General features: G+C 40.7%; 1 protein-coding gene across 4 annotated transcripts in view; it reads left to right on the plus strand.

The window, feature by feature from the left end:
- The window catches only part of LOC137372783 (ERI1 exoribonuclease 3-like), a 419417-nt gene that overhangs the window by 107195 nt on the left and 291320 nt on the right, over positions 1–20902 (plus strand). For all 4 annotated transcript variants that reach the window (XM_068037025.1, XM_068037023.1, XM_068037021.1 and 1 more), the window contains exon 6: positions 9929–10001. In XM_068037025.1, the coding sequence (XP_067893126.1) occupies positions 9929–10001 (73 nt within the window). The remainder of the gene's footprint in view (positions 1–9928; positions 10002–20902) is intronic.

Consider the following 20902-nt stretch of genomic DNA (forward strand, 5'->3'; position numbering starts at 1 on the left):
AACAAGCAAAGAAGTACTACTTGTTCTGACTCTGGTTAATGAAGTAAATAGGTGACATCAGGAAACATTTGGGAAGCAATGACTACAATATGCAGTTCAATGTAAGAACAGAAAAGGGAAATTGAAAGTTATTGAACTGGGAAAAAAGAAAATTATATTAAAATAAAAAGTAATCTTATCTAGATTAAAAGGAAGGAAAAATTGGTAAATAGAATAGTTAATCAGCGATCAAATAATCATTTCAAGAATCATAAAGATACAATTTAAATATATTCCAATAAGGAAAAGGAAGCTATTAAATGGTTTGGGTTGATGCATATGTAAGAAGATTAGATCAAATTTTCAGTTGTAGAAAATAAGTACTTAACGTTTACAGGACAGATAAAGAAATCTTGGACATATAAAAAAACAAATATCAGAAAGCAACAAAAAGAAAGGTTAAAAGGCTAAGAGCGAGTATGAGAGAAATTAGCAAAAAGGCATGAAGGCCAATGGACATGGGTTTTATAGTCATACTAGTTGTAAGATGATAGAGGTAAGGTTTGGGTTATTAAAAAATAAAGAAGGCAAGCTTGAACTGGACAATGAGAAGATACTCCAATAGTACTTTGCCTCTGATTTTCAGGGAGGAGGTGGAAATTGGGATTGTAGAACCAGCAGAGATGCCCGAAAAATGACTGTTGATGGATATTATTTGTAGAGAGATGTACAAAAGAACTTGCTCGAACTTAAGGTGTGCAAATCACTGATCGTTCATATCCACGGATTGTGAAATAAGCAAGGGAAGATATAGTGGACGTTCTGACTATAATTTTCCAAATTCATTGGAAAAGAGGACTGGTGAGTGACCAATGTCACTCCCTCTTGAAAAATATGCCCTGGGATAAAACAGGAAACTGTAGTGCCATTGGTCAACTGTTACGAATCTATGATGTGAGATAAAATTGCTAAAAATTTGGAGAAACATGAGATAATCAGGGCCAGTCAGCATGGATTTCTAAAATACAGATGGTGTTTGAATAATCTTATTGAATCATTGGAAGAAATAACAGAGGATCAATAAAGAAATAAAATGGATAGGGTTTGTATGAATTTTCAAAAATCACATGATGGAGTACACTCATGAAGGTCTTATGGAAAAGATAATGGCACATGGAATTAAAGGGAATGTGGCCATAGAGAAAGTAAAGGTAACTTCTTAAAGTGGAGAGGCTGTTGAGTTGTGCTTAGAGCAGCAAAGCACAGTGAGAGAGAGGAGCCTTTAAAAACAGTGCTGGGACCACCAGCAGCAGCAGAACGGCAAAGAACAGCAGGCGAGAGGAGCCTTTAAGAATGTTGAAGCAGGCCAGGAGCCAAGTGGAGCAGCATAAAGGAGGTCGTGAGCAGATCAGGCTGTGATCTGTGAGTCTGAACCAAACCGAAGGAAAAAGAAAATCACAAAGTGATGTCACAGGGCACAGAGTCACCTGGGATGAGTATACTGGTAAGATTTTAATTTAATCTAAATTAATCAACTTTAAAGTAAGATTGAATAAAAGTGAAATACTGCGGATACTGGAAATCTGAAATAAAAACAAAGCACTGGAAATACTCAGCGGATCTGGCAGCATCTGTGGAGCGAGAAAGAGTTAATGTTGAACTGTTGAGAACTAGGGTCAATATAAAAAGTTCAAAGGAGAATTGATAAAAGAAATGAGAGGCAAAGGGAGTGTATGAGAAGAGACTGGCAGCTAACATAAAAGGGAATCCTAATTTCTTCTACAGACATATAAATACTAAAAGGAGGATTGGGGCCAATTAGGGACCTAAAAGGGGATTTATGCATAGAGGCAGAGGGCATGGCTATGGTACTAAATGAGTACTTTGCATCTGTCTTTACCTAGGAAGAAGATGCTGTCCAAGTCATAGTGAAAGAGGAGGCAGTTGAGACACAGGGTGGGCTAAAAATTGATATAAAGTGGAGGACTTAGATGGGGCTGGCTGTACTTAAAGGTCATAAGTCACCAGGACAGAGCAAATTATCCCCAGGTCCTGATGGACTTCATCCTAGGGTCTTAAAAGAAGTGAGCTAGTGAGATAGTTGATGCTTTGGTTTTAATTTTCCAAAATTCCCTAGATTCGGGGAAGGGTCCAAAAGATTGGAAAACAGCTCCTTTATTCAAAAAGTGAGGGAGACAGAAAGCAGGAAACTACAGGTCAGAGGCTTAACATCTCACGTAGAGAAAATGTTAGAAGCTATTATTAAAGATGAAAAATTCAAGGTAATCAGGCAGGGTCAACATGGTTTTGTGAAAGGGAAGTAACATGTGCTGTGGATAAAGGGGAACCAGTAGATGGATTGTACTTAGAATTCCAGAAGGCATTTGATAAGGTGCAACATCAAAGGTTATTGCGGAAAATAAATGCTCATGGCTTGGGAGTAACATATTGGCATGGGTAGAAGATTGGCTGATGACAGGAAACAGAGAATAGGCATAAATGGGTCATTTTCTGATTGGCATGATGTAACGAATGGTGTGCCGCAGGGATCAGTGCTGGGGCCTCAACTTTTTACAATTTATATAAATGACGTGGATGAATGATTGCTAAATTTGCTGATGACCCAAAGATAGGTAGAAGAGTAAGTTGTGAATAGGACATAAGGAGACTATGAAAGGATATAGATAGGTTAAGTGAGTGGGCAAAGATCTGGAGTAAAATGTGGGAAAATGTGAAATTGTCCATTTTGGCGGAAGAATAAAAAAGAAGCATATTATCTAAATGGTGAGAGATTGCAGAGCTCCGAGATACAGAGAGATCTGGGTGTCCTAGTGCATGAATTGCAAAAGGTTAGTATGCAGGTTCAGCAAGTAATTAGGAAAGCTAATAGACTGTTATCGTTTATTGTGAGGAGAATTGAATACAAAAGTAAGGAGGTTATGCTTCAGCTATAGAGGGCGTTGATGAGACCACATCTGGAGTACCATGTACAGTATTAGTCTCCTTATTTAAGGAAGGATGTAAATGCATTGACAGCAGTTCAGAGAAGGTTTACTAGACTAATACCTGGAATGGGTGGGTTGTCTTATGAGGAAAGGTTGGACAGGCTAGACTTGTATCTGCTGGAGTTTAGAAGAGTAAAAGGCGACTTGATTGAAACATATAAAATCCTGAGGGGTCTTAACAGGCTGGATGTGGAAAGGATATTTCCTCTTGTGGGCGAATCTAGAACTAGGGGTCACTATTTAAAAATAAGGGGTCGCCCATTTAATATAGAGATGAGGAGAAATGTTTTCTCTCAGAGGGTCGCGAGTCTTTGGAACTCTCTTCCTCAAAAGGCAGAGTCTTTTAATGTTTTTAAAGCCAAGGTAGATAGATTCTTGATAAGCAAGGGGGTGAAAGGTTATTGGGGGTAGGCGGGAATATGGTTGAAGTTACAATCAGATATCGGCCATGATCTTATTGAATGGTGGAGCAGGCTCGAGGAGCCAAGTCGCCTACTCTTGCTCCTAATTCGTATGTTCATATTGTCCTTTATATGTCTTCTCCATTTTTGCCTGCTGCCTGCCAAGTGACCTTCTGCCTTGTGAAGACTAGAGTTAAAGATGAGCAATGGGTGTCTGTGAAAGGAATGGATTGTTGATTGTGCGACTGCTTTGTGCTAGGTTGCTTGGGTGGGGTGGGTGGATGGGGGTCACAGTGGGTTCAGATTCCGTGTGAAATATAACTGCACTGCCTCAGATTAACTGAAGCATATCTGGATCAGTGTGTCCCGGACATCCCTGGCAGCAAAGTGTGCAGCTGCAGGTGCCCTCACCACATTGGGCTCCTCCTCCTCTTGCTCCTGCAAAGATGTAGAACATTTATTGCCTTCTTGCTCCTGGAGCTCCCGTCCTCGCTGCTACACAATGTTGTGCAAGGCGCAGCAGACTACTAACATTCTGGAAGCTGCTGCTGCATGTTGAAGGGCATCTTCAGCATCCAATTACAACTCTTGCGCTCATGTGGCTTCAGTTGTACCTTTCCTGGGTGTCAGTGGTAGGGCTGCTCACAGATGTCATAAGCCACGGCCTTAGAGGTAACCGTTGTCTCCAAGGAGCCATCTGGTGAATCTGCTTGGGGATGCCAATATCTGTTGGAGATTTGACTAGCACAGGATGAAGACATCATGGCAGCTCCCTAAGTATCTTGCACAGATATACATGATAATCTTTTGGTGGTTGCATATCAGCTGAACATTGATTGAGTAAAATCTCTTTCAGTTGATGAATACTGCTAGGTGACCTGAGGACACCTTGATTGTCATGTGTACAATCTGTGACACCTTGGACCTGTGGGAATCCAGCCAGAGCAGCATATCTGAGGGCCCTCTCATTCTGACTGACCTCATCAGTAATGAAGTGCATCCCTGGCCAACATGGCATCCATTGTTCTAATCCAGAAAGCCAGTTGTTGAAGGATGAAACTGGAGCCAATCTTTACTCGGTCTTGTGTAAAAGATTACAAACATATAGCTCCTAACTCAAACCCCCTCCCATTTCAGTAAATACCTCCTTATATGTGCTCCAGTAAGACCCCAATTAACACCTGCATATAATTAAGCACAATTGATATACAATTAACATCCGTCACCTGCGAGATACATTTGTGGGCAGCCGATTGTGAGATTCAACAATTATCACCAGCTGATTCCTGAAAGGAACCGGCAGGAAAGAAGTTAAGTGCTGTGTTGACCTTGACCACCACAGGCAATGCATGCCCACCTGGTCCACTTCGAAGGAGGTCTTCTTTCAGGAGTCTGCAAATGTTAGCAACCTGCTGACTGGAAAGTCTGAGCTTCTTGAGGCACTGATGCTGAATCATGTCCAGAAAGCTAATCCTCTTCCTGTGTACCCTGTTTTGTGGATATCACCTCCTACGAGCTGAAGCTCTGTGCTCATCCCTCTGTCCTGTGGAGCAGAATGTGGCTGAGAAGAAGGCTGCTGCTGGTTCTGCTCTGCTTGTTCCTCATCAGAGGTTTGAGATAGAGCTGCATAATCAGCTCCCATGCTGCTGAAAAGGCAAAAAAACTCCGAGGTAGCTGAAATAATGTCCAAAGTCTTGGAAATCAACTTCATAGTAGTGAAAGCATGTCCTCAGAAGTTCTGTGAACAAAACCCTTTCACTTAGGCAAGGCGTTAGCTGCCATATCCTGGTATTTAAAGCCTTTCTTGCCCTTCAGTTGCTCAGTCCCATCAATCCTTGCTGCCTTTTATGCCTTGTTTGACATGACGAGCTCCAGGAAGCTAGGGAAACCCATTCACTCACTGTTAAAGGCACAATCCTGGGTTAAAACTGCACATAAATGCCATTTAACGTATTGAAATCTCAGGGGTGTCCCATGTGCTAATGAACACGCTCAGGCTTCCCATCACTCTGCCAGTTTCTGGTGTTTTAACTTGCTGCGCACATAAATCCACCCACCCTGGCAGGTTAAATTTCTCACCAATATTTCCAGTTGATTACCCTTTGTTAAAACTGGACATAATTAGAAATGCCACTGGTTTTGAGTAAGTATAGAGGCAGGGAAAGGTTATTTGGGGGAGGAAAAAAAGGGAAGGTCTATGATCAGGTGGAAGGCAGGAGAGATGAAATGACAAAAGGGATGATGGTGAAGGCAAAAGGAGATGGTAATGGGACAAGTAAAGAAACAAAAGATGGTTCTAGAGGAGCTGCAAATGGGAATAGCATAATCATCACCATCTGCTGCCATCTGGAAAAATGGTGACAGAGGTTATGATCTGAAATTGTTGAACTCAATGTTGAAACCAGAAGGCTGTAAAATGTCTCATCTTGTCCCATCAATAGCAAGAACCCCTTGGTGATAGAACCATTATCTTAGTGTTCTACATAGAGTCATGGCGGCCCAGTGGCTTCAATATTTCAACCAAACTGCACTTTTCAATTCTGATATTTTGTTGAGAGTAAAATTTAAAAGGTTTGTTACGTTTTGCATATTTTTTCTTGTTCTGTGATTGTCAGCTGCAGAATTTGCGCAGAATGATCAGGTGATAAATACTGCATTGCTTTCTTTGCAAAATATATAAACAATGCAGCCCAGCCTCTACCAGTCATGGATGAGCTGGACATACAGCCAACCAAATCGGAACTCAGTGATGCCATTGATTCTCTAGCCAGCGGAAAAGCCCCTGGGAAGGACAGCATTACCCCTGAAATAATCAAGAGTGCCAAGCCTGCTATACTCTCAGCACTACATGAACTGCTCTGCCTGTGCTGGGACGAGGGAGCAGTACCTCAGGACATGCGCGATGCCAATATCATCACCCTCTATAAAAACAAAGGTGACCGCGGTGACTGTAACAACTACCGTGGAATCTCCCTGCTCAGCATAGTGGGGAAAGTCTTTGCTCGAGTCGCTCTAAACAGGCTCCAGCAGCTGGCCGAGCGCGTCTACCCTGAGGCACAGTGTGGCTTTTGTGCAGAGAGATCGACCGTTGACGTGCTGTTCTCCCTTCGTCAGATACAGGAGAATTGCCGTGAACAACAGAAGCCCCTCTACATTGCTTTTATTGATCTCACCAAAGCCTTTGACCTCGTCAGCAGACGTGGTCTCTTCAGACTACTAGAAAAGATTGGATGTCCACCAAAGCTGCTAAGTATCATCACCTCATTCCATGACAATATGAAAGGCGATTCAGTGGCGCAGTGGTTAGCACCGCAGCCTCACAGCTCCAGCGACCCGGGTTCAATTCTGGGTACTGCCTGTGTGGAGTTTGCAAGTTCTCCCTGTGTCTGCGTGGGTTTCCTCCGGGTGCTCCGGTTTCCTCCCACCACCAAAAGACTTGCAGGTTGATAGGTAAATTGGCCATTATAAATTGCCCCTAGTATAGGTAGGTGGTAGGAGAATATAGGGACAGGTGGGGATGTGGTAGAAATCTGGGATTAGTGTAGGATTAGTATAAATGGGTGGTTGATGGTCGGCACAGACTCGGTGGGCCGAAGGGCCTGTTTCAGTGCTGTATCTCTAAATAAATAAATAAAAATAAAGGCACAATTCAACATGGTGGCTCCTCATCAGAGCCCTGTCCTATCCTGTGTGGCGTGAAACAGGGCTGTGTTCTCGCACCCACACTTTTTGGGATTTTCTTCTCCCTGCTGCTTTCACATGCGTTCAAATCCTCTGAAGAAGGAATTTTCCTCCACACAAGATCATGGGGCAGGTTGTTCAACCTTGCCCGTCTAAGAGCGAAGTCCAAAGTACGGAAAGTCCTCATCAGGGAACTCCTCTTTGCTGACGATGCTGCTTTAACATCTCACACTGAAGAGTGTCTGCAGAGTCTCATCGACAGGTTTGCGGCTGCCTGCAATGAATTTGGCCTAACTATCAGCCTCAAGAAAACGAACATCATGGGGCAGGACGTCAGAAATGCTCCATCCATCAATATTGGCGACCACGCTCTGGAAGTGGTTTAAGAGTTCACTTACCTAGGCTCAACTATCATCAGTAACCTGTCTCTAGATGCAGAAATCAACAGGCGCATGGGAAAGGCTTCCACTGCTATGTCCAGACTGGCCAAGAGAGTGTGGGAAAATAGCGCACTGACACGGAACACAAAAGTCCGAGTGTATCAGGCCTGTGTCCTCAATACCTTGCTCGATGGCAGTGAGGCCTGGGCATCGTATGTCAGCCAAGAGCGACGTCTCAATTCATTCCATCTTCGCTGCCTCCGGAGAATACTTGGCATCAGGTGGCAGGACCATATCTCCAACACAGAAGTCCTCGAGGCGGCCAACATCCCCAGCTTATACACACTACTGAGTCAGCGGCGCTTGAGATGGCTTGGCCATGTGAGCCGCATGGAAGATGGCAGGATCCCCAAGGATGTATTGTACAGCGAGCTCGCCACTGGTATCAGACCCACCGGCCGTCCATGTCTCTGCTTTAAAGACGTCTGCAAACGCGACATGAAGTCCTGTGACATTGATCACAAGTCGTGGGAGTCAGTTGCCAGCGTTCGCCAGAGCTGGCGGGCAGCCATAAAGACGGGGCTAAAATGTGGCGAGTCGAAGAGACTTAGTAGTTGTCAGGAAAAAAGACAGAGGCGCAAGGGGAGAGCCAACTGTGTAACAGCCCCGACAAACAAATTTCTCTGCAGCACCTGTGGAAGAGCCTGTCACTCTCGAATTGGCCTTTATAGCCACTCCAGGCGCTGCTTCACAAACCACTGACCACCCCCAGGTGCTTATCCATTGTCTCTCGAGATAAGGGGGCCAAAGAAAGATATAAACAATGGTTAATGCTCTTGCAGATAATCTAAAACTTGACTTTTTTTTAAAGTAAATATATTATTCGTAGATTTTCTGGATTGGTGAAAGGCCAGTTTCCTCCTTCCATCTAAAATTTCAAGATATTGTTGAAGTGTATTATCAAATTCTAAATTAATTCAGTATTCATAGTTGACTCTTGAGATAAATTCATACCTAATCCAAGCATAGGATTGCAATGGGCCTAGTCATTTTCCATTCAACCCATTACATACACAATACTTGGATGTCCAAGCATAACATGTAGCCCAATTATTCATGTTCTTCATTTTTAGCGCACTGAATTTTGTCAGTCATCTTTTGTAGTTACAGCTTCTTGTAAAACATATTTCATACTTTGAATGTTGAATTTAGATTCAGTTGCAGCATGAATGACCAAATGGGCTGAGGTAATACAATATTACAGATTGATCACATTTTATAAAGGTCAATAGAATCCTTGATCTAAATATTTCTTTATTGGAATGGCTCAAAAATAAGGAGAGGGTGAGCTTATAGCTGTCATCTCAGAAGCAATAGTTTTCCTATCAACCTTTTAGGACGTTATGTTGACATTTGCCGTCAAAATATTTATGATACGTACAAGCTAGTGCCTGTTCTAATAATTTTCAACAAAAAAGAAATAATCTGGTCATATTTCGCTGCTGCTGTTTTGAAATATTTTTGATTCTACATCACTTAGAAACAGAAATACTTCACTGATGTGGTTAGAAAACAACTGTAAAGTACTTTCAACATCATGTACATATTATGCACAAACAGAATTTAAGACAGTAATTTGATAGTTGAGTTCAGATGATGAACATTTTCTGGTTTTATATTTCAGGAAAACATTTGAACCACTTGATTTGGTTACTGCCCTGAGCTTCTCTGGGAGGTATCAATTTTCTTGATATAATCAGATTTAGTCCTACTGCAAAATATTCAGGTGTTACTCATTCAAGGTGCTATTCCTAGTCTATCTTCTGGCTGTAGCTTCAAGCTTTGGAGCCATGGAAATTCACTTTAGCTCCTGTCAAAAATGTATCAAATTCAAATCCATCAGGATTCAGTTGTAATATGATGTTTAAAGCACATTTTATAGAAGTCCTGCAACAAACAGTATAATACTGTAACCATGTTCAGCTCTGAGATAGCTAAAGTTCATAAAACTGTATTGCAATTGTTATATATTTTTATAGTTTTTTAGTATGTCATTATTGTGTTGTGGACCGTAAGACTTTTGAAAGTGCTAAATCTACCTGATTCATTTCTTCTTAGTGTAAGAGTGCCATCACTAGGTCTGCATAGTTAGAAAAAAATCAGTTACATAGCAATGTTTGAGGCAGCTCCCTAACAAAGAAAGATACCAATACAAACAACTGTGTTTTTATCTAATATTTATGTCAGTAGTATTATAGTATGTAAGTGGCTTTATTTTTTGTTATATTAAAATTTTGAGGATGATTTCTGTGAGATTTATAAGATAGAAAACAGCATTACAGACTTTCCATTCAGTAGCTCTTGAGCTGTTTAGATGGCAGCTAGACATGAACTTATCTCCATAAACTTACAACTACCATAAGAGCTTAATAAAAAGGCCTGTACTGTAATAGAATCAAACTATTTTTCTCTTTTTCTTTAGGCTGCCAGGACAATGCCAGTACTTGGGTCTGCCAGTTCCTGATTACTTCAAGAAGTGGATTAATCTCAAAAAGGTACTTTGAGTAGCAGGCATCGTTTTCAAGGATGAGGTATTAAGAAATGCTTAATAGCCAATCCCATTTGCATTGAAATGAGGGGTTGATGGCTCTAAGCCTGGTTTGATTCTGGTACTGGGATCTTCTTTTTGTGTCACTGCTAAATAGGATATTATGTACCATCTGAACTCTGAAGTTTCTCTCTGCCGTAGCTGTCTTGTAAGCATGTGTTGCCTTTGGGGTAATCAGGAAAAAATATTATGTCCTTACAATCACAGGGTTTAGGAATATTAAAATGTCTTGGTGCATATGCAGTGTTATTTTGATTGGTATTTTAACCTTTGACTAGCCTATAAAAAAATTCTCTCTTCAAGCCAATATTACATTGCTGAAATTTAATTCAGAAATCATACCAGATAATAGGAAGACAGATAATGTATGCATGAAGGATATTATATTTGGTCTAAATGCAGAGAGGCCAGGACTTTGTACTTGAATAATAGCCCAGAGTGACTTATAATCTGCTGGCGAGAAATACCTTACTGTCAATGTAGAGAGGAGAAGTCTTAAATCAGGGAAGAATAAAAAAAAAGCTTGAAAGTAAGAGGACAAAGGCACAAATCTTCCATTAACCCTTAAACTACGTACTATTGCAGCTTTTTTGGTTGTTTTTTTTCCCTCCAGGACTGGAAGACTTCTCTTTCCATCTTGTTCCATTGTATTCACATGTTTTCAGTTTTTATATTTAAAGAAGGGAGTGGGCTGTCACATAATACTGATGTTATTCACCCTTTTAACCTATTGTTTCCTTGTGCAGCTTTATAACCATGCTTCTGCTTTCAGTCTGATTAGTATGTACTGTTATTCTTACTTTACACATTAAGAAAGGCAAACATGTGAAGTGTAATTGAAATAATAAACACATAGAATAGTTCTTAGACTGAATGATGAATATTATAAATCTGATTATTTTTTATTTATTTTTAAAAAAATTCTCTTCAGACATACTCATTAAAGATTTAATAAACAAGTATTGATTGACATTCTATAAAGTTATGTTGCCTTAAGTTCACTATTCTGTGTATACAGGGGTGTCTTTGAATCAAATCACCTGCTATTCCATAGGAGTTACTGATTGTTTTTTAACCTCAATCTCCTAGTTTAGGTAACAATTTTAAAAGAAATGGAAATATGTGCCCCATTGTGCATAAACCAGCAAGTCGATCATGAAATAGAAGGGTTGCAAAAAATTATAATCTGACTCAACATTGATTTGCCGATTTCTCCTATTTTACTACTTTTGACATTTTTGTACAAAAATGAAACAACATGCTTCAAAAGTTTAAAGAAAATAAAAATAAATAAGTGACCAATCAAGTACTGAGATGCACCTGTGTCAGGCTGTCTCTCTTGTGCATCTACATGGGCAGCCTGGTCCTGCTCCTATCAACCATGTGTACAGGACTAGGAAGGGACTGGTAGGATGACCCAGTTGTTTTCTAATCTTGAGACAAACCAGCATCATTGGTGTTCATTTCTGCCATGCTACTTTTATTGCAAACTATCTCCTCATGACAGCTGATCTGCAACAAAGCAGAAATAATGGGCACTAAAGAGATTGATAAAGTTCTGAGACATTTGCCTGCAACTCCAGCACCAATTGTTTTGGAAGCATTATTCTCCAAATCTCTCCAGCAGCAATTAAGGCCCCCAAAAGAAGGAAAAACTACCTTTGAGCTTGTCTTAGGGCAAATCATCCAGCATGGTACTGTACATGAGGGAAGTTGCTTTAAATTATAAATGTATTTTAAAAAATATTTTCTTTGACTGTATTAGTAAAAGTTACTAAGAGTTAACTGTTCTGGTAATAAAAAAGTAGTATTTTCCATGAAGAGATGAATAAAATGTTATTTTACTTTAGTATCTCAGGTAGTCATTGACTGCTTGCTTTACAAATGTAGACGAAGGTGACTCACAGGAACATAGGAGCAGGAGTAGGCCATTCAGCCCTTTGAGCCAGCTCCAACATTCTAGATCATGGCTGATGGTCTACCTTAATGCCATATTTCCACATTATCCCCATATCCCTTGATAGCGTTAGCAACTAGAAATCTATCGATCTCTGTTTTGAACTTGCTGAGTGACTGAGCTGCCACCACTCTCCGGGGCAGAGAATTCCAAAGATTCACCACCCTCTGAGTAAAGAAGTTCCTCCTCATCTCAGTCCTAAATGGCTTGCCCTTTATTCTGAGATTGTATCCCCTGGTTGTAGACCCCACAGCCAGGGGAAACATACTTTCTGCATCTATCCTGTGTATTCCTTTAAGGATTTTGTAAGTTTCTATGTGATCGCCTCTCATTCTTCTAAACTCCAGAAAATCCAGGCCCAATCTCCTCAATCACTCCTCATAAGACAACACCACCATCCCAGGAATCAATCTGGTCAACCTCTGCTGCACTCCCTCTATGGCAAGTTTATCCTTCCTCAGGCAAGGGGACCCGAACTGCACACAATATTCTAGGTGCAGCCTCGCCAATGCTCTGTGCAATTGAAGCAAGACTTCTTTGCTCCTGTACTCAAATCCTCTTGTAATAAAGGCTAACATACTGTTTGCCTTCCTAATTGCTTGCTGCACCTGCATGCTAGTTACCCTTGAAGCCTCTTTGCATCCTCCTCATAACTCACATTCCCACCAAGTTTTGTGTCATCTGCAAACTTGGAAATATTACAATTGGTTCCCACATCCAAATTATTGATATAGATTGTGAACAGCTGAGGCCCAAGCACTGATCCTTGCCGTACCCCACTGGTCACAGCCTGCCAACCTGAGAAATACACATTTATTCCTACTCTGTTTTCTGCCTGTTTCCCAATCCTCAATCCATGCTAGTATATTACCCCCAATCCCATGCGCATTAATTTTGCTTACTAACCTCCTATGTGGGACTTTATCAAAAGCCTTCTGAAATTCCAAATACACCACATCCACTGGTTCCCCCTTATCCATTTTACTAGTAACATCCTCAAAAATTTCTTAACAGGTTTGTCAAACATAATTTCCCTTTCATAACTCCATGCTGACTCTGCCCAATCAGGCCATTATTTTCTAAGTGTCCAGTAATCACATCCTTTATAATAGATTCTAGTATTTTCCCTACTACCGACATCAGGCTAATAGGTCTGTAGTTCCCCGTTTTGTCTCTCCCTCCTTTCTTAAACAATGGGGTTACATTTGCAACCTTCCAATCTGTAGGCACCATTGCAGAATTTATAGAATTTTGCAAGATGATCATCAATGCATCTACTATCTCTGTAGCCATCTCTTTCGACACTCTAGGGTAAAGATCATCGGGTTCGGGGGATTTGTCAACTTTCAGTCCCAGTAATTTCTCCAATACTACTTTTTTAATAATCCTGATTTCTTTCAGTTCCTCATTCTCACTAGACCCTTGAATATCAATTATTTCATGGAGACATCTTGTATCTTCCTCCGTGAAGTAATTATTTAGCTTCTCTGCCATTTCTCTATTTCTCATTATAAATTCTCCCGTCTCTGCTTGCAATGAACCCTGATTTGTCTTTGCTAATTTTTTCCTTTTTACATACCTATAGAAGCTTTTACAATCCGCATTTATATTTGTTAGTTTACATTCATATTCTATTCGCTCCTTCTTTATCAATTTCTTGGTCCTCCTTTGCTGGATTCTAAAATTCTCCCAATCCTCCAGCTTATATCTTTTATTGACAACTTTATAAGCCTCTCCCTTTGATCTAATACTGGCCGGAATTTTACGGTGGGCGGGGGGCCCCGTCCACCGGCCGAAAAGTTGATGGTGAGCCCGCCTCCACCGGGCCTGGGGATTCAGATCGGATTTTACACTCCCCAGGCCCTTAATTGGTCTCCGGTGGGACTTCCACCTCACTGAGGCAGGAAGTCCCGCCTAATGGTGCTGTCAACCAATCAGCAGGCCAGCCGCTCTTAGTCCCAGTAGCGCCACTGGGAGCAGTGGCCACTGCAGGGACTACACCCAGCTTCCGGATGAAGATGAAGGCCCCTGAAAAAAGGAAAGTGTCCCTGGCGAGGCCTTAAAAAATCGGTCCGGCTCCGGTGAGGCAAGGGAGGTTGGTTAGGGGATCGGGGGGGGTGGCAGGGATGCATTGTGTGTTGGGGCCGATTGGGGCTTATGGGGCGGCCCTACATGGGGCACAGGGTGCCCGATCAGGAGGGTCCTCCCCCAGCCCGCACGAAGGCCACCTAGTTTCATCAGGTAGGCTTTCTGAGGCGTCAGCCACCTGCCTACCAAGTGTAAAATACCTGTGGCAGTAGGCAGAGGCCCATAAGTGGCAGTTAATTGGCTACCTAAGGGCCTGGATTGGCCTGGGGTGGGCAGGCCGTGTCTCGCTGCCACCTACCCATGTAAATTGGCAGCGGAGGCGAGAGCAGGTCGGGGAGGGCCCCCTCAGCCTCCCACTCCATTTTACACCACCCCCTCTCCCACCCCCGCCACCAGCCCGCTCTTTTGGGGGGCTTAAAATTCCGGCCACTATCTTTAACTTCCTATGTTAGCCATGGCTGACTCACTTTTCCCATTGGGTTCTTTTGTCTTAAAGGAATGTTAAGAAGGGGAGTAGAGACAGCCCTGGTAATTATAGACCTGTGAGCCTTACTTCGGTTGTGGGTAAAATGTTGGAAAAGGTTATAAGAGACAGGATTTATAATCATTTTGAAAAGAATAAGGTCATTAGCGATAGTCAGCACGGTTTTGTGAAGGGTAGGTCGTGCCTCACAAATCTTATTGAGTTTTTCGAGAAGGTGACCAAACAGGTGGATGAGGGTAAAGCAGTGGATGTGGTGTATATGGATTTCAGTAAGGCGTTTGATAAGGTTCCCCACGGTAGGCTATTGCAGAAAATACGGAAGTATGGGGTTGAAGGTGATTTAGAGCTTTGGATCAGAAATTGGCTAGCTGAAAGAAGACAGAGGGTGGTGGTTGATGGCAAATGTTCATCCTGGAGTTTAGTTACTAGTGGTGTACCGCAAGGATCTGTTTTGGGGCCACTGCTGTTTGTCATTTTTATAAATGACCTGAAAGAGGGTGTAGAAGGGTGGGTTAGTAAATTTGCAGATGACACTAAGGTCGGTGGAGTTGTGGATAGTGCCGAAGGATGTTGTAGGGTACAGAGGGACATAGATAGGCTGCAGAGCTGGGCTGAGAGATGGCAAATGGAGTTTAATGCGGAAAAGTGTGAGGTGATTCACTTTGGAAGGAGTAACAGGAATGCAGAGTACTGGGCTAATGGGAAGATTCTTGGTAGTGTAGATGAACAGAGAGATCTTGGTGTCCAGGTACATAAATCCCTGAAAGTTGCTACCCAGGTTAATAGGGCTGTTAAGAAGGCATATGGTGTGTTAGCTTTTATTAGTAGGGGGATCGAGTTTCGGAGCCACGAGGTCATGCTGCAGCTGTACAAAACTCTGGTGAGACCGCACCTGGAGTATTGCGTGCAGTTCTGGTCACCGCATTATAGGAAGGATGTGGAAGCTTTGGAAAGAGTGCAGAGGAGATTTACTAGGATGTTGCCTGGTATGGAGGGAAGGTCTTACGAGGAAAGGCTGAGGGACTTGAGGTTGTTTTCGTTGGACAGAAGGAGGAGAGGTGACTTAATAGAGACATATAAGATAATCAGAGGGTTAGATAGGGTGGATAGTGAGAGTCTTTTTCCTCGGATGGTGATGGCAAACACGAGGGGACATAGCTTTAAGTTGAGGGGTGATAGATATAGGACAGATGTTAGAGGTAGTTTCTTTACTCAGAGAGTAGTAGGGGCGTGGAACGCCCTGCCTGCAACAGTAGTAGACTCGCCAACTTTAAGGGCATTTAAGTGGTCATTGGATAGATATATGGATGAAAATGGAATAGTGTAGGTCAGATGGTTTCACAGGTCGGCGCAACATCGAGGGCCAAAGGGCCTGTACTGCGCTGTAATGTTCCAATTCTAAATGTATGATTTTAGAAAACCATGCATTATTTCTTTAACTACTAAATTCTCCCATTTTACTGTAGCTCTTTTTTTGTGAGAAGTGTTCAGTTGTATTCAACTCAGCTAGTGACTAAATATCTGAATTTTATATTAGTAAGTGCCCCCTCCTTAACCCTTCAGTGTTCGTCCTTTCTCGTCAACCTTTCCTGGATATTGACTGGAGGTTGACTCTGTCAGAAAGGGTCAGCAGCTGCATAATAACGCTGAGATGAGGAAGGCACTAAGCAGAGTCCTGATTAACATACAGCTAAGAGAGATAAGAGGGAAGAGCTTATGTGTCACTTTGCAGATGGCAAGCAGCTGTTTTGACTACAAATTTATAACAGTGAGATCCAGAAATTGCTTAGGCAGAGGGTAGGATTTGTCAATAGTCTGAACATTCCTTCCTTACACAGTCAGCTAGCATGAAGGAACATACTGCAAATCCCACTTCAATCACGTACAACTTGTTTTCTTGTATGATAGTGATCAAAGGGTTGTGCATTGTGTTTGTTTTCAAAATGACTTAGTATTAATAAAATACATGGTAATCGGGCAGAAGTGTATTTTTATTTATACAATGTAGTGAATTTGGGCCTAAGTGCATTCAACATGATGAAAACTTTAAAGTTTGACCAAATATCTCTTTTGAGTTGTGTTTTAAAGAAGGTCTTAAAGGAGAAGAAAATGGAGAGGCAGTGTCCTACTCCAGAAAGTCAGGCGGTGAAGGATATTTCTGGAGCCTAATTTTTACACACTTTAGCAGCTTTTATTTACAGAGATACACATTACAAACATGCACCTCCAAAACCAACAACGACAGTTTCAGTCTGCTCCTAAATATAGAAGCACAAATGAATCCTTAGTTAATGCCCACCACATGAATACTATTAAATACTTAATTACTATGTAATTAACAGGCAGTGGGGGTTCAGGAGGGGATTCTGAAGCATGGAACCTCCATGGATGAAGGTATGACTACCAGTGATCGGTCAAATGCTCAAGCAGCTAGAGGTCAAAGAATGAATAGCTCAGGAATATGGAGGTAATTGTTGGTCTGGAGGAGGTTGCAGAAATAGGGAAAATGATAAGAATTTTACTTTTAAAATATTGGGGAATTTGAAGTCAATCTCGGTCAGTAAAGGCAGGAGTGATGGGTGAGTGGAACTTGGTGTGGGATAGTATGTGCACAGCAGAGCTTGGATGAACTGAAGTTTATGGATGGTGGAGGATTGGAAGCCAACCAGGAGACCATTGGAGTAACTTCTTTATGTTTTCATATGATATTCTTCTCTCGGTTATTTTAACCCAGTATTAGAATGATTTGAGTTTCAATGGGATAATGCCTCTCCTAAAATAGCAGACCAAAGATTGTAGGAAAAACATGTTGAGCATTTGTCTGCTGTTACCATCAAGAATGATTTTAAGGCTTGAATTCTTGCAATGAGTTTAGCAGATCAAAGCAGTATTGTTTGTGTTCTTATAACTATTGACTGAAGCCTGCTTCTGTCACTTCTCCTTATTGTATTGACAAATAATCCAGCAGGTTTCACACACAAATTAAATCAACATTAGAGTATGTTTTATAAGAATATAAGGTTTATTGTACATTTGTGCCAAACAGTTGTTAAAAAAAGACTAGTATGATATTTGAAAGGATAAGTAAACATATATGGTTTTTAAAAAAAGAAAACATAATATTGGACCTGATCGTAACTCTAGGTAGAAAGTAGCAAGGCAAGTTTGGAAGCTCAGTTAAAAGTATGCATATGTAGTATACATATGTAAAAGAGGACTCTGCTGGCTTTGGGCATTCGTCCTTGCTGCCTGCGCAATAGTGCAGGTTAAAATATTGAACGGTTTGATGCTGGTGATTTTCTTGCAGGTAATTATGCTTGTTGATTTTAACTGCCCGCCTGCCCAGTTTCTGGCAGGCAGATAAGATTAAATCACCCCTTAAACTTAAAATTTGTACAGTTCAAAACTATGCATTATTAGTTATTTCACTCACGGGATGTCATTGTTCACCACTTGACTATCAAAGTTACCTAGAAATATTTTTCTTTTGTATTTTGACCGCCAGCTACTGATGTGCTTGGTTAATTTGATTTGGGACAAAACAATCAACTGCAAAAAGATTTTTTGTTTATTTAGTGAGTTTTGTATTCATCAAGGAGAAGGATGTTGGTGTGGGGAAATTGAACATTTTTCACATTTAATACTTGGCAACTACACCAAATAGTTTCTCGTCATGTAATATTAAAAACAGCTTGTATTTGTACAGCGTAATGTTAACATACTAAATGTCCCCGGTGCTTAGCTGAGGACAAGTGGACACTGAGAAGAAGTAGACATCGCATAGCAACAGAAAAGTTAGGAGAGATGACCAAAAGCATGTTCAAGGGGATGGGTTTTGTTGGAAATTTTGAAGAAGTAGAGGGATATGACAAGGTGGTGGGATTTAAGGAGGAAGTTCCAGAAAGTAGGATTGAGAGATTTGGAAGCTCTGCTGACAATGGTTCATTGCTCCAATAATATGCCTCAATTCCAGGCTTAAGTAAAACACCCTGTACTGCACTAATATAACATTTGTATTTCCCATATCATCCATTCTCCCATTGGAAATTATTAACAGTTTTATGTTATTAGCTCATGAGATTGCAAGCTAATTTCAGTTAAGTACAGTTACAACCAGAGCATGGATTTCATCACTGTGGATTTGAAGGCAGGTCCCAGTGATAGAAGAATTCTAGCAATGCACTTTTACTGCATAGGCGGTCAGAGCAACTTTCATAACAATGCCATGAAACAGCATTGTATCTTGCATCTTTTAATTTTAATTTGCTCACCAGTATTTCAACCTACAGTGTTCTAAGTGACTGAGAACTTTTTTGAGGATAATGCGGCTCATTTTGACGGTATCCACTCAAACCATTCTTAACATGTGACAGGGTGGCCAATCATACTCTCCCAACAGTATGTTACCAACAGTAATGGAGTGTTTCTGTCGCTGACCAGCTGCTTAGTGTATGAACTATGGCAACATTTTTTTGAGTACTGCAAAAGTAAGTACAATTGGCAGCTGAACTATGATTAAATAATTCTGGATTTCACCCATGCTGTACTGGTTTTCACCATACTGAACTAAAAACTAAGGTTATCAGCTTTGTCTTATTTTAAAATAAAAGGTTTTGTATGTCAAAGCAATTTACTTATTATGATTGTCCAATAGTGTATTTGATATGAATTGTTATTGTAAGATTTAGGGAGTGTTGTATTGGAAGCAGTATATCTAAAAGGTGTATGCTGCAAATAACAAAAATATTACGAAGAGAAAAGAAAACTTATTAAAAATGTTTAAGCAATCAAGTGGCTTTACCCATAATAAAATTCTACATTCTAAGAATTGAAATCTTAAAGATGAGCTATCCGAGCCATTTAAAAAAATACTCTATAATTAGCTGCAGTGAAGATGCACAAGGTTATATGCTGGAGTGGGTTGACTTCAAGCTGATTTAAAGGACTCTGCTATTGCCTGCTGCTTTAATCATCCTTCTGTCCTATAGCCATAGCAGATTTATTTTAAAGCAGGTTAGTTAAGCGGTTCGTAATGGGGATAAGTGGGGAGTCAAAATAAAAGGTATACAGTTGAACAACTGAAGCTCTTCAGACAAGGACCTGTTCAAACTCTAAAGATAATTCTGCATTTTGATGACAGCTATTGAATCCTCCATGATTTGCCAGAGGACTAGTAGAAGTCATGGGGCCCTTCACTGAGCTGACTTAAATATAGCTTTTAGCCACCTTGTCTAGTGATGGTAATTAGTGAAATTACTGCAGTGGAAATTCGATGTAGATTGAACAATGAAAAAAAGGGTCCCATAAATGTTTGGAAATAAATCTGTTTTCTCCTTCTCATGGAATCACTGAATCTTACAGAACAAAAGGTGGTCATTTGGTCCAGCCCTTTGAAAGAGCTACTCAATTAGTCCCACTTCCCTATTCTTTCCCCACAGCCCTTCAAAGTTTTCCTATTCACCTATATATCCAGTACCCTTTAGAAAGTTACTATTGAATCTGCTTCCATCACCCTTTCGGACAGTACATTCTATTATTTAACATATCGCTGCATAAAATCTTCTGCCAATTATCTTAAATTATCCTCTGGTTACTGACCCACTAGTAGAAATAGTTTCTCCTTATTTACTTTACCAAAATCCCTCATAATTTAGAATACTTTTATTAAATCGCTCCTGAACCATCTCTGCTCTAAGGAGATCAATCTCAACTTCTCCAGCCTCTGCATATAACTGAAGTCCCTCATTTCTAGTATTATTCTAGTAAATCTCCTCTGCATCGCTTCATGCATTAATATGTATAACTGCAATTATTAATGTTATATTTTACATTGATGTATGTAATTGCAGTTACATCTAGATTAATGCATTGCTAGTTGAGTTCAAAACAGGAATTCATTTGAGCAGGTCTGATATCACAAAACCTGATGAATATTGGTTTAATTCTTCTTGTCACCAAATATAATTTTTTAACAATGGAGTCAATTGCATAAAAAGTGTTAAACTCACTGTCAAATAAAAGTTGTTTCTAATGTACAGCATTTGTTATTTCATTAAAATTATATTGTTCAAATGACAATATTATAAACATGAATGTATGAAAAGGTCTTTTTTATTACTTTTGCATTTACTTTTGAATTGAGATTATTCCACTTAGTTTGTTATGAAAAGTCCACCATAAAAGGTCACTACTGAAGACCAGTACAACACTTAAACTAGAAAAGTGTTTTTTAAAGGAATGTTTCAGAATGATGCCACACAGCAATGGATGCAAATCTCCTGATAGTGCTGGAGTGGGGAAGGCATAAGTGCAGAGACCA

The sequence above is a fragment of the Heterodontus francisci genome, chromosome 8, assembly GCF_036365525.1.
Source record: "Heterodontus francisci isolate sHetFra1 chromosome 8, sHetFra1.hap1, whole genome shotgun sequence".
NCBI classification, from domain to species: Eukaryota; Metazoa; Chordata; class Chondrichthyes; order Heterodontiformes; family Heterodontidae; genus Heterodontus; species Heterodontus francisci.